The sequence below is a fragment of the Heterodontus francisci genome, chromosome 19, assembly GCF_036365525.1.
Source record: "Heterodontus francisci isolate sHetFra1 chromosome 19, sHetFra1.hap1, whole genome shotgun sequence".
Taxonomy (NCBI): Eukaryota; Metazoa; Chordata; class Chondrichthyes; order Heterodontiformes; family Heterodontidae; genus Heterodontus; species Heterodontus francisci.
Window position 1 is genome coordinate 20,599,578 of NC_090389.1, and position 13,366 is coordinate 20,612,943.

General features: G+C 44.1%; 1 protein-coding gene across 2 annotated transcripts in view; it reads left to right on the plus strand.

Annotated features, from left to right (window-relative positions):
- LOC137379982 (cullin-associated NEDD8-dissociated protein 1-like) overlaps positions 1-13,366 on the plus strand; it is a 46,721-nt gene that overhangs the window by 21,928 nt on the left and 11,427 nt on the right. For both annotated transcript variants that reach the window (XM_068051437.1, XM_068051438.1), the window contains exons 8-12: positions 224-516; positions 3,380-3,521; positions 5,426-6,931; positions 11,432-11,527; positions 12,693-12,862. In XM_068051437.1, coding sequence (XP_067907538.1) covers positions 224-516; positions 3,380-3,521; positions 5,426-6,931; positions 11,432-11,527; positions 12,693-12,862 — 2,207 coding nt within the window. The remainder of the gene's footprint in view (positions 1-223; positions 517-3,379; positions 3,522-5,425; positions 6,932-11,431; positions 11,528-12,692; positions 12,863-13,366) is intronic.

Sequence of the window (13,366 nt, forward strand, 5' to 3'; positions counted from 1 at the left end):
TGAGGGGTAAATATTGGCCACAACAGCAAGGAGAATTTCTTTTCCCTAAAAGGAAAAAGAAATATCTTAACCTGGTAGTGTTGGACTGCACTTTAGATCTTATGCTTTCAAACTCCCCAGGGATGTTTTGATGAAGTTGGGCTTGGCCAAGTGCTGTAGGAAGAGGCTTGATACCTTTGTGGGCCATGGACCTCATTGTGTTTCTTGTGCTTTCCCTACTCAGATAGTGAAGAGGAGTACACAGACGACGATGACATGAGCTGGAAGGTGCGCCGAGCTTCCACCAAGTGCTTGGATGCCATCGTAAGCACCAGGCATGAGATGCTGCAGGAGTTTTACAAGACGGTCTCGCCGGCTCTAATCAATCGATTCAAGGAGCGGGAGGAGAACGTGAAGGCCGACATATTCCATGCTTATGTGTCTCTCCTGAAGCAAACCAAACCAGTCCAGAGCTGGTTGCAGACTGCAGATGCCCTAGGACAGGGAGACATGCCCCTAATGATGCTCCAAAATCAAGTGAGTATTTTCTGTAGATTCATATTTCTTCCCCAGATTTCCCTCCTCCTTCCCTTAGTCTTAGCCTGCCTCTCAAAACATCCAGTGCGGGTCTGCTTGTTAGTGGAAAGAATCTTACCTCATTCTTTCCTTCCTAATCTCTGGGACACTGCGAAGACAAGAAATAGGAGCAGGCATAGACCATATGACCCATCGAGCCTTCTCTGCTCGCGGTTGAGCTGGTGGCAGCGAATGACAGGGACTCTTCATCAGTGCTGTGCTGTTGCTCTCACTCCTCCTCTTGGGGCTGCTGTGGTTGGGCAGGTGGCAGTTCTTGGGTGTCTGAAAGCAGGAAATCATAAAGAGAAAGGTTGGAGTGAGGGAAGGGGGCTGGGATGGAAAGCAAGAGCTCCCTGGTCACACCATCAGTAGCTTGCTCATTATGCCAGATAGCAAGGTGAGGTGCGAGGGGCATAAGGCAGGAACATAATCTTCATTCTCAACATTTTTGGCAACCTTGGATGCCAGAGGCCCATCGCAGCTGGCCCCATGATGCTGAGAGCTCAGGAGATGCAGGCACTCTTGCCCTGCCCCCGCTCCCTGCTACTGTGTGCCAACTAGTCCTGCAAGAGAGAAGGAAGAATGTCGGTGATTGTGTTTGGGTGATGTGCCTGCCATAGCTGAATAGCTGGAGGTATGTGGAAGCAGTGGGAGCTGGGTGTGAAGTTGGCAGCATTGGAATGTGTATGAGGGTGAGGTGGAGCATCTGAATGTTAGGCCTGAGTGCCAGGGACTGCTGATGGGTGAATGATGGGTTGTGGTGCATTGAGCAGCGTGAGAGGTTGATAATGCAGTGGGTACACAAGAAATGGGAGCAGGAGTAGACCATTTGGTACAATTGTGTCTGATCTTGGGCTTCAAATCCACTTCCCCGCCTGCTCGCATATACCTTGATTCTCTGAGAGACCAAAGATCTGTCTATCCCAGCCTTAAATGTATTCAGCGATGGAGCATCCACAACCCTCTTGGGTAGAGAATTCCAGAGATTCACAACCCTCCGAGTCAAGTAATTTCTTCTCATCTCAGTCCTAAATGATTGGCCCCTTATCCTGAGACTCTGCCCCGTATTTTAGATTCCCCGGCCAGCGGAAACAATCTCTCGGCGTCTACCCTATTCAGTCCCTTCAGAATCTTCTATGTTTCAACAAGATCGCCCCTCATTCTTCTAAACTCCAGAGAATAGAGGCCCAATTTACTCAGCCTCTCATCATAGAATAAGCCCCTCATCCCTAGGACCAATTTAGTTAACCTTCGCTGTACCACCTCAAATGCAAGTATATCCTTTCTTAAAACTGCACACCATACTCCAGGTGTGGTCTCACCAAAACCCTGTACAATTGTAGCAAGACTTCTTTATTCCTATACTCCGATCCCCGTACAATAAAGACCAACATGCCATTTGTTGTCCTAATTGCTTGCTGTACCTGCATTCTAACTTTTTGTGTTCCTTGTACAAGTATACCCAAGTCTCTTTGAACAGCAACACTTACAAGTGTTTCGCACCTTTTTAAAAAAAAATTCTGCTTTTCTATTCTTATGACTGTAGTGAATAACTTCACACTTCCCTAAATTATAATTCCACTGCCATCTTGTTGCCCACTTACTTAACCTGTGTATATCTCTTTGCAGCCTCTGTGTCCTCCCCACAGTCTACCTTTCCACCTACCTTTGTATCAGCAAACTGAGATACATTATTCTCTCTCTCTTCATCAAGGTCATTGATACAGATTGTAAATAGCTGAGGCCTCAGCGCTGATGTTTGCAACGCTCCACTATTCACTGCCTGCCAACTTGAATATGCCCACTCTTTGCTTCCTGTCCGTTAACCAATCCTCTCTCCATGCTAATATATTACCCCAACTCCATGAGCCCTTCTCTTGCCTATTAACCTTTTGTGTGGCACCTAATCGAATGCCTTTTGGAAATCCAGGTATACTACACCTACTGGTTCCCCTTTATCTACCCTACTAGTTACATCCTCAAAAATTCTAATAAATTTGTCACAGAATTTCCCTTTAGTAAAACCATGTTGACTTATTCTAATCATACTGTGCTTATCTAAGTGCATTGTTAAGACTCTCCTAATAATAATTTCTAGCATTTTCCCAATGACTGGTAGGTTAACTGGCCTGTAGTTCATTGTTCTCTGACCACTTTTCATGAAAGGAGGGAAATATTTGCCAACTTGCAATCTAATGGAACCTTTCGTGAATCTAAGGAATTTTGGAAAATCATAGCTAATGTGTCCACTATCTCTGCAGCTATCTCTTTTAGAACCCTCGGGTGTAGGCCATCAGGTCCCCAGGATTTGTCCAGAGTTCAGAGCCTGAAACCTTAACTCTGCTTCTCTCGCTACAGATGTTGCCTGACCTGCCGAGTATTTCCACCACTTTGTTTTTATTACACACACAGGATAGTTGCATTATGATGGTCGAGAAATAAACAGAGCAAACCCTGAAAATTGGCAGAACCACAATAACTATAACTTCCATAACCCTGGCAGCAAAATTGCTTAATGAGGTTGTGTATCAATGTTGTTGTAGTCCTGTGCCATCATCTTTGATTTACCTCGGAGTGGTGGATGATTACATAGTGTTTGATAATGGACACCCACACCACCGTTCCATCACAACACAACTTTTCTCAAATATCAGTTATCTGTCTGCTGTAGCTTTGGATCCATATGATGTCTTCTGAAATTAATTTTAACAGTTGAGAGTAACTAATATGTGCGACTTCTAAATGTTTTTTCTCTCCTTCATATTCCCACTTATGCATGTATATACCCTCTCTTTTTTTTTTCCCTTTCCCCTTCCCCCTGCAGGTACCTAGTATAGTGAAAGCTTTGCACAAGCAACTTAAGGAGAAGAGCATGAAGACACGACAAGGCTGTTTCAATCTCCTCACAGAGCTAGCCAGTGTCCTACCGGGAGGTCTGTCAGAACATATACCAGCCTTAGTACCAGGTATGAACAAGGAACGTGGCTGATGGCTGGAGTGAGATGCAGTTAACACCTTGTTTCCAAAATTGTTGGGGGTGCAGAGAAACTCAAATTTTTAACTTTTCCTGGGTCGGTGCAGGAGAGTGCCAACAGGCCATATTTGCAGAACGGTGGGGCACTGCTCCCTCCTCCAAATCCTCAGTCCCCACACATTCTGAATTTCTGATCTTGTACATGTTGCTATCTGGGCGTTCCAGGCAGAGGTGAGGCACTTGGCACAGGCAGAGGAAGTCACCCAGGCCATCATTGTGCAGTCGGCATTGAGGTGGCCCTCTGGCCTACCTTTTGGCCATGGATTTTGTTTGGTGATGTGAGGCCTGAAGAAAAAAAGGAAGGGGAAAAATACCTTTTAAAATCAGATTCACAAACGAACTAAAAACCCTTCTGCAAACCAGTGATCCTATAGCTAACTCGGAAAAATAAGGATTAAAAAAAAATGAAGCATAGAATGAGAGACTTTTCTGACCATCCAATCCACTCTTCCACTGACATTGTCCAACTTGCACTTTCATGGACTCCAGCCAAGCCATTTAATCTCCTGAGGGGCCGCCTTCACAAATACTGCAAGATTCACAAAGGTAATCGAGGAAAAGTGAAAATTTTCATTCATCCTCACATTTCTGATTCAGCTGCAACCTGCAACCCTCCACAGACAGCATCCATCCAGGCCGAGCAGCACAGGAGCTGTTGTGTCTCTTGGAGTATTTAACCTTTTTGGTTTGTACCTATATCACTGTAACTGTTAATACCATTCCCAACTGAATATGTATCTAGTTCATTTTTGGAGAAAGCTGATTGGGAGACTGTTGCAAAGAGATGGAAAAATAATCCCACAGACATCAAAGGTCGTGTGGTGTCATTCTTCTGATGGGTAACTACATCAAACAGAGCTATACAGAACAGTAAGTTCCCAGGTTCTGTTGGTCTGTGTTGAATTAACTGCTCTTATTTGGGGCAATCGTGGATATTTTGTAATTTGCTTTGATGTGCCTCAATCTGGGAGGGAGGCTAGAATCAACCAAAGTTCTTTATCCTGTGATACCTGCTCAGGTGTTCACATTCTCACTTTTCCAAAGGTTGAAAAAAAAAGTGATTAAGGACAAGGGATATCTAGAAGTAGTTGGGCGAGAGTTATATCCCAAATTTACAATCATTGGAAGTGAAGACTGAGGAAAATTTGAGTTCTTGTAAAGACCAGAGTTGGAGTAAGAGATGAATTTTGATTTTGGTGCAATGTGGGTGGAGCTAGCAGGGACAGTGGAGAATGGGATGTAGGAACTGGAGGAGGCCATTCAGTCCCTCAAGTCTGTTCTAACCATTCAATTAGATCATGACTGATCTGTATGAACTCTATCTATCTGACTTAGTTCCATAACCCTCAATACCTATGCCTAACAAAACTCTATCTATCTCTATGAAATTTTCAATTCACCCCCAGCTTTTTGGGGAGAGAGCCAGATTTCTACTGTCGTTTGTGTCAAGAAGTGCTTCCTGAAATCATTCCTGAATGGCCTAGCTCTAACCTTAATGTTATGTCCCATTGTTCTGGACTCTCTCACCAGAGGAAATAGGAACAAGAGACAAAGAGGAATATTGACCATGGCAGTATCAATAAAATAGAGATGTGAGAGGTTGCATTGGGAGAAGGTGCTATTAGGCAGGAGGTGAGAAAGGGACTGTGTACCAAATGAATTGCTTTTCCTTGTATCCTGTCCATGCATGTGGGACACTTGCTGTTGGAGGAATTGAAGGATTGAAGTCTTGGATGGACTTGGGCTTTTTATACAGAGTTAGACTTGTGGAGGAATGCTTACTTAATAGTATTTGATCAGTTACGATAAACAAATTCCATTTTCTTCATTTTACAGGCATTATTTACTCTCTCACTGACAAATCGAGTACCTCAAACATGAAGATTGACGCACTGACCTTCTTCCATGTTATCCTTTGCAATCATCCACCAGAAGTGTTCCACCCCCACATCAAGACATTGTTGCCACCGACAGTAGCCTGCATCAGTGACCCTTTCTACAAAATCACTTCTGAGGCCTTGCTTGTGACTCAGCAGCTTATAGAGGTGATCCGTCCACTGGGCAAGCCTTGTTCATTTGATGCTAAGCCTTACGTGAAGGATCTGTTTAGTAGCACTTTGAAGAGATTGAAAGCATCTGACATTGACCAGGAGGTGAAGGAGAGAGCTATAGCCTGCATGGGACGGATCATCTGCAATCTTGGAGACAGCCTAGGTGCTGACCTGAATCCCACATTGCAACTTTTCCTTGAACGACTGAAAAATGAGATCACAAGACTGACCACAGTCAAAACCCTGACCCTAATTGCGAGTTCTCCCTTAAAAATTGACCTGCGTACAATTCTTGGTGAGGGTGTTCCCATCCTGGCTTCTTTTCTTAGGAAGAACCAACGTGCATTAAAACTCAGCACCCTGGCCGCTCTGGATATCCTGATCAAGAATTACAGTGACAGCCTTAAGCCAGTGATGATTGAATCAGTCTTAAAAGAGCTTCCATCCTTGATTGGGGAGAGTGACATGCACGTCTCCCAGATGGCCATCACCTTCCTGACATCACTGGCCAAAGTCTATCCATCGTCTGTGTCTAAGATTGGTGGGTCCATATTGATGGAACTGTTCAACTTAGTTCGCTCACCGCTGCTCCAAGGAGGGGCTCTGAATGCCATTTTAGACTTCTTCCAGGCTTTGGTGGTATCCAAGACTCCCAACATGGGCTATATGGAGCTTCTCAAGCAGCTGACGGGAACCATCTACTCATCGTCTCAATCAGGTGGTTGCGTGGTTTTGCACAAACAGGCCTATTACTCTGTGGCTAAATGTGTGGCCGCACTTACCTCAGCTTGTCCAAAGGATGCAAGTACCGTGGTGAACCAATTTGTCCAAGATGTGAAGAACCCCAGATCCTCTGACTCAGTCCGCTTGTTGGCTTTACTTTCTTTAGGTGAGATAGGCCGCACCATGAATCTGGGCGCGCAAAGGGAGCTCAAAATGGTCATCCTTGAAGCATTTTCATCACCGAGTGAGGAGGTAAAGTCAGCTGCCTCCTATGCATTAGGAAATATCAGTGTAGGAAACCTCAGTGAATATCTTCCTTTCATACTGAAGGAGATCAGCAGTCAGCCCAAGCGGCAGTACTTGTTGCTGCACTCTTTGAAAGAGGTCATCAGTTCTTCCTCGGCAGACAGTTTGAAACCTCACGTCCAGGACATTTGGGCCTTGCTGTTTAAAAATTGCGAGTGTGCTGAAGAAGGGACTCGGAATGTGGTGGCTGAATGTTTGGGAAAGTTGACCCTCATCGACCCAACGCATCTGCTGCCCAGGCTGAAGAAACAGCTCACATCAGGTAAATATGGAAACAAACTTGTTGTGAAACAGGATAAAACCACTGACTGGCACCAGCATAAGCTTAAAAAAAACTTGCTTTTATATAGCACATTTCGCACCCACTAGATGTCCCAAAGTGCATTTACAGCCAATGAAGTACTTTTGAAGTTCATCACTGTTCTAATTTAGGAAACGTGGCAGTCAAATGTACACAGCAAGACCTCACGCACAGCAATGTGATACTGAGCAAATAATTCTCTTTCTTAAGCTTATTTTGATGACAGACAGTGGTTTGATCCTGTATGAGAGATAAATATTGACCAGGACACCAGGGAGAAGTCACCTGATTGAGCTCATGGGACCTTTTATGCACCTGAGGGGGCAGACGGGACCTCAGTTTAACTTCTCATCCAAAGGTCAGCACCCACAACACTGAGGGAGTGCTGCACTAACTGCTAGAGTGTCAGCCTAGATTTTTTATTTGCTCAGGTCACTGGAGTGGGACTTGAACACACAGCCTCATAAATCGCAGACAGGAGTGCTTCCCACTGAGTCCATCTCTCATTTTTGATTTGTTCCTCTTTGCCAACATATCTTCTGTACCCCTCCATGCCACATGGGAATCCAAAATCTGGAAGCCCAGCTTTTATCCTTTAAGCAGAAGTTAGAAATTCAATGAGTGTGCCCTATTTACACACATTGTGGTTAGTTACTGAGCAGCTTTGTCACAGGCCCAGGAGTAGATCCATCTCCCTATACTCGCTCCTCCTTTTCTCTGCACACCACCCTCTTTCCCCCATTCTCCACCACCACACCCCCCACCTACGACCCTGCTCTCTGATGACTTGGTTGATAACATACAAGTCAAGGAGTTATTGTATTAGATCCCTGATCTGTCCTAAGTAAGCTGCTATCAGAACTGGAGTTCAATGTCCCTGGTTTGGAGAAGAGGAAACCCAAAGTTCAAATTAAAATTATTCTCCAGTACCACCTGCTGGATACTCATGCACCCCTGGCTGTGATGTGATGGCTCCTAGAGCTGAATAGACTCACTTGTTTGTGCTTACAAAATGAAACATGGTTCCTTTGGTAAGGATAGGCAATGCTAATGAGCCAGTACCCATCATGGACCATAATCTTTGTGTAGGAATAGGGAGTGAAAAATGGAGATAAAAATGAAAATGACACAAAGCTCTGACAGAGAAAGGGGTCAGTCAGCCCATCAAGCCTGTTCCGTTCACAGTCTGTGTATGATGATTGAATTTGGACTTCCCTTCCCTCAATTTCTCACCACCAGTTATTGATGCCTTTTATTATAAGGAGCACCTCTAGTTCCTGAGCCAAGTAGTGTTATTAATAACCCCCTAGCTCCTTTAGTGAATAATGATCAACTACTTTTTAAAACTGTCACTTGACCCTGAATCAACTAACTTTTCTGAAAATGAGTCACTCGTCCATTATCTTGAGGAACTTTTCTTATTTGAGCAAGGTTACAAATCTTGCAAATTGTGTGCAAACAAAAGTACTGAAATCCTATGAGCAGATGGCTAATGAGTGAAATTAAGCCTGAGGAAGCAGAATTTAACTCTGGTCGTTATTGATGGAAATGGGCACTAAGAGAGTGTGTTCTAAAGAATATTGATCCCAGGCTAATTGGCACCACAGAATTTTACAGCACAGAAACTGACCAGTTGCCTTCAAGTCTGTACTGATGTTTCTCTCCGCATGAACCATCTAGTCCAGGGGTCGGCAACCTGCGGCTCTGGAACCGCATGTGGCTCTTCAACATCTGCTTTGCAGCTCCCAACCTTTTCCAGTTGGATCGTATTATCATGGAAAAAAGCCTAAATAAATTGTCAAGAAAAGTAAGAGCTGTGTTTTTATTGTGGGGATAAAAGGCTAATCATTATGCTGCACTTCATGATTTCAAATGATTATTTTAATGAAGAGCATCATTGTGCTCTAAATAAACCTGAATAGCTACACCATAGTTATAGACAATGCCTTTGATTCGAGGAACAGGTTTTATGTTTGTGACCATTATTGTTTCTAATATAGCTGCGACAATAAATTATTCTGACTGTGCTATTAGAAGCTATTTTTTATCATGAAAATCAATAGCTGAAAAAGATTGTCTTAATTCTACGCATCTTAACTTAGATTATTTTAAAGATGATTTTACTGACAAAATTATCGTAAAAATTCACTTTATTGCAAGATCTGTTATAAAAACAGACAATAAGAATTCTTTCAGTTTTATATGTAAATTTCTTATTATTTTATTCAAAGTGTAAATGTGCATAAAGCCTGAACGTGCATATACTAGAAATATGAAGAAATAAATCAAAAGTTGCGAAGAATGTCAAAAATATGATTATTCAGAGTTAGGCCTACTTTGATTTTGTTTTTTTCTATTGATACATAAGTTCAGTACACGTGTTTTATGAAAATTATGCGTTCTACTAGTGAGCTTGCCAATTTGCCATGTATTTGGTTTTGGGATGCCAAAGTTTCATCATGCAGGTCCCAATGCTTTTTATTTTAGGCAAATTTTAAGAAGTTTCTTCAGGTAAAAAAGGTTGCTGACCCCAATCTAGTCTAATCTGGCTCTCCTCACTCTCCATGCCCTTTAATATTCCTTTTAAAAGAACTTTGCAGACTCTGCTTCAGCAAGGATTTGTGGCAGAAAATTCCATCTTCTGCCCACCATCTGCGTGAAGAAATTATTTCTGATCTTTCCTTTTGTTTTTGTTACTTTCTTAAATGTATACCCACTCGCCAATCAGTGAAAACAGTGTGTTAATGTTTACCTTGTGAGAACTCTTCATAATGTTGGAAACCTTTGTCAATCACCCCCTTATCTTAGCTAGTGAAAAAGCCCTAGCTATTTGGGGCGGCGCAGTGATTAGCATAGCAGCCTCACAGCTCCAGCGACCCGGGTTCAGTTCTGGTTACTGCCTGTGTGGAGTTTGCAAGTTCTCCCAGTGACCGCGTGGGTTTCCGCCAGGTGCTCCGGTTTCCTCCCACAGCCAAAGACTTGCAGGTTGATAGGTAAATTGGCCATTGTAAATTGCCCCTAGTGTAGGTAGGTGGTAGAAGAATGCTGGGGATATGGTAGGGAATATGGGATTAATGTAGGATTAGTATAAATGGGTGGTTGTTGGTCGGCACAGACTTGGTGGGCTGAAGGGCCTGTTTCAGTGCTGTATCTCTCTGACTCTATGTTTCCCTTCATGATTGTTAGCCCTCATTGCCAGTGTTGCACCTTTCCCATTGCTTTTATATCCTTCCTATAATAGGGCGCCCTAACTATACACAATGTTCCAATTATAGCCTAAATAAGACCTTCATTCCTAACTCTGCTCTGTATACTGTGCCTCTCGATTAAAAACGAAGGATTCCATTGCTACCTTTATGGCCTTATCTACTTGCGCTGATGCCTTTAAATGATCCCCACATCTGCACAGCAAGGTCCGCATGCTCCCCATCGCTCTTAAAATATTATTGTTTAAAGTGTATTTCCTTTGCCTAGTCTTACTTCCAGAATGCATTATTTCAGTTTTCTGCATTGAACTGCATCTGCCCCTATCTGCCCATCCTGCCAGCTTATCTTTCCCCTGCAGTCTTTCACAATCCTGTCTCAATTTACAATGCCCCCAATTTGGTGTCATCAGCAAACTTTATACTGTTCCTTCAATGCCCAAGTCCCATGTAGATCCATGTATCACTCATCATGGTAGCCTAATTCTGGACTAACAATTCCAAGATCATGAGTTCAGATCCCACCATGGCATGTTTGAAATTGAATTTAGTAAATCTTGTAATTTTGTGGGTTGGCACCAGAAAAATTATCATGAAAAGTTGCTGGATTGTTATAAAACTCAACTAGTTCTCAGCTGTCCCTGGCCTGGGAGTGTTTTATAAAACTGGGTGATTGATGTCCATTGCCTCGGTGAGCACAACAAAAGATTGTTTTTCTTAACTGAAGCAAAAGCTATATTATTTTAATACAGGAGATCTCTGGTTAAAGGAAGGTGAAATATGTCCATGTACAATCTTTTCTAAAACTCTTGCAAAGCTGTAACAACAAGCAAAAAGAGCCAAACCTCCAGTAATTGAATCTGTGTAGCTCAGTCAGTTACTGGTTTGGTTGTCAATGACTATTCCAGTGCCTTTGAATCTTGGGACGACTTAGGCGAGTGTCTCTGATGTGAAATGCCTGACGTGCCTTCACCCAACAGATTACCCTTCAGAAAGGATCTGTGGCAGGGAGACTTGAAGGTTAACCCTTTGATTGCATAGTTCCCATTCAGTGCAGCTTAGATCAACAATTCAACCTATGACCTTGCCACTCCATGGCACTGGACAATGTTGTATCTCCCTTGGGCAAAGGTTTTTCCCACCCTGCTCCAGGGCCAACAAAGTCATTCCTGTGTTGTGAAAAATGATTTGAAGAAAGTTGTTCCTTTGATTGTTTCAATTTTTGAATTGCCTCCCCCCCCCCCCCCCCCCCAAACAGGTTCAGCCTACGCTCGAAGTACAGTGGTGACTGCTGTCAAGTTTACGATTTCAGACCATCCGCAGGGGATTGACCCGCTGCTGAAAGGCTGCATAGGTGAGTCTAGCATTTGGAAAGCGGCTTCTCCCAGAAGGTGCACTGTAAGGGGGCAGTGCCCTGGGGGCAAACTTCCCTACGCTTCCTCGAATAGTGCTGTGGAATCTTTACATCCACGTGAGAGGGTAGGCGGGGCCTTGGTTTAGTGTCCCATGCAAAAGACAGCACCTCTGACAGTGCAGTAGGAGTGCTGCACAGCAATGTCAGCCTGAATTATGTGCTCAAGTCTTGAGTGGGGACTTGAACAGACGACCTTCTGACTCGAGAGGCGAGAGCACTACACAAAGTCTTGTAAAAACTTCAAGCTGTCCCTTACAATTGGCAGGTGATAATCTTGGTACAGTCAGAAATAATGCAGGATGCTTTATGCTCGGTCTAGCATTGCTGGATTGAGCCCACTAAATCCCACTCAAGTTTATAGCAAGGGTACACATGCTGCATCATGGGGCCTGTTCTTTTGAGTGACAGAAGTTGTGTAAGGACCAGGCCCTGTTCGGTCAGCTGCAGCCAGGTGGCGAATGGGAATGGTGGCCCTGTGTGCTACCGCTTTACCGTCCAGCAACTTCTCTTGCTGAGATTTCACCTCGCCCACCAGCCCTTCCGGAAGGTGTTGACTTCTTGCTGGGATTCGGTTCCAAGGGTATTGGCTGCTCTCTCTCACATTGCCCAAGTTGCTGTTCCTCATGTGAGATTGGATGCTCAGGGCAGGTAAAATCCATCTTTCAAATTGGCTTCCCACTTTACATTCTGCCTAGTATTTTTCTTGGACAGCTGCCTATTCGTTTTCACCTGTTTGGCACTGCTGCCCGAGGTACTTGTCATCCCTTAAAATACCATCAGTTTAATCAACCAAGGAGATGCGGCAACTGAGCCTCATCCTGCCCTCACCTAAGACACACGTGCGTATTTCTGGTTGAACCCACTAGGTAGTCTTTCCAGATTCACACCATAATCTTCTCAGCCTGAGTGGCTTTGAATTGATCGGCTTGTCATTGGTAGGTTCATTGCCATCTGCTGGCAGGTCCTGGTTGGGCTGTGTCCCACACTGAGCAGTGCAGCAACACACCAGCTATTGACAGAGTTTACTGTTTTTTTTTTTAAGGCTATCATTGTGCCACATTGATCTGCAGTCCTTAACATTCTCCCCTTTTTTTGCTTTTTGCAGGAGACTTCTTGCGGACTCTGGAGGACCCAGATCTCAACGTCAGACGCGTTGCCTTGGTGATGTTCAACTGCGCGGCTCACAATAAACCTTCCCTAATCAGGGACATGCTGGAGACAGTGCTTCCGCAGCTGTACAATGAAACCAAAGTCAGAAAGGACCTCATCAGAGAGGTAAGCACATCACACAGGAGGCTTGAAAAGGTTAACTGAACTAAAGCGCCTTGCGTGACCTTGTGATGTCTCAAAGATGCCAGCCAGATTGTGCACAGCAATATCCCATAAACATCATTGTGTTAATGACCAGATAACCTGAAGGATAACTGTTCATCCGGTCATTGGGCATAACTCCCTTGCTCTTCGGTATAATGTCATGGGATCGTTTATGTCCGAATGAGAGGGCAAATGGAGCATCTGTTTAACACTTCATCTGAAAGACCATCTCCAGCACTGCTCCACTACCTCACTGGAATGTCAGCCTTCATTTTATGCTCAAGTGTCTGGAGTGGTGAAACCATAACCTCCTGACTGAGGCAAGAGTGCTACCACTGAGCCACAGGTTTAGTGGTGTGGGCTCAGTACTTCCCAGTGGGTCCCTGTGCACCAGTGGGGGAGGAAAACGATGTGGCAGAATCTTTTATGCTTGGCTGTGCCTTCTTGGAGTGTCACCACTTGACC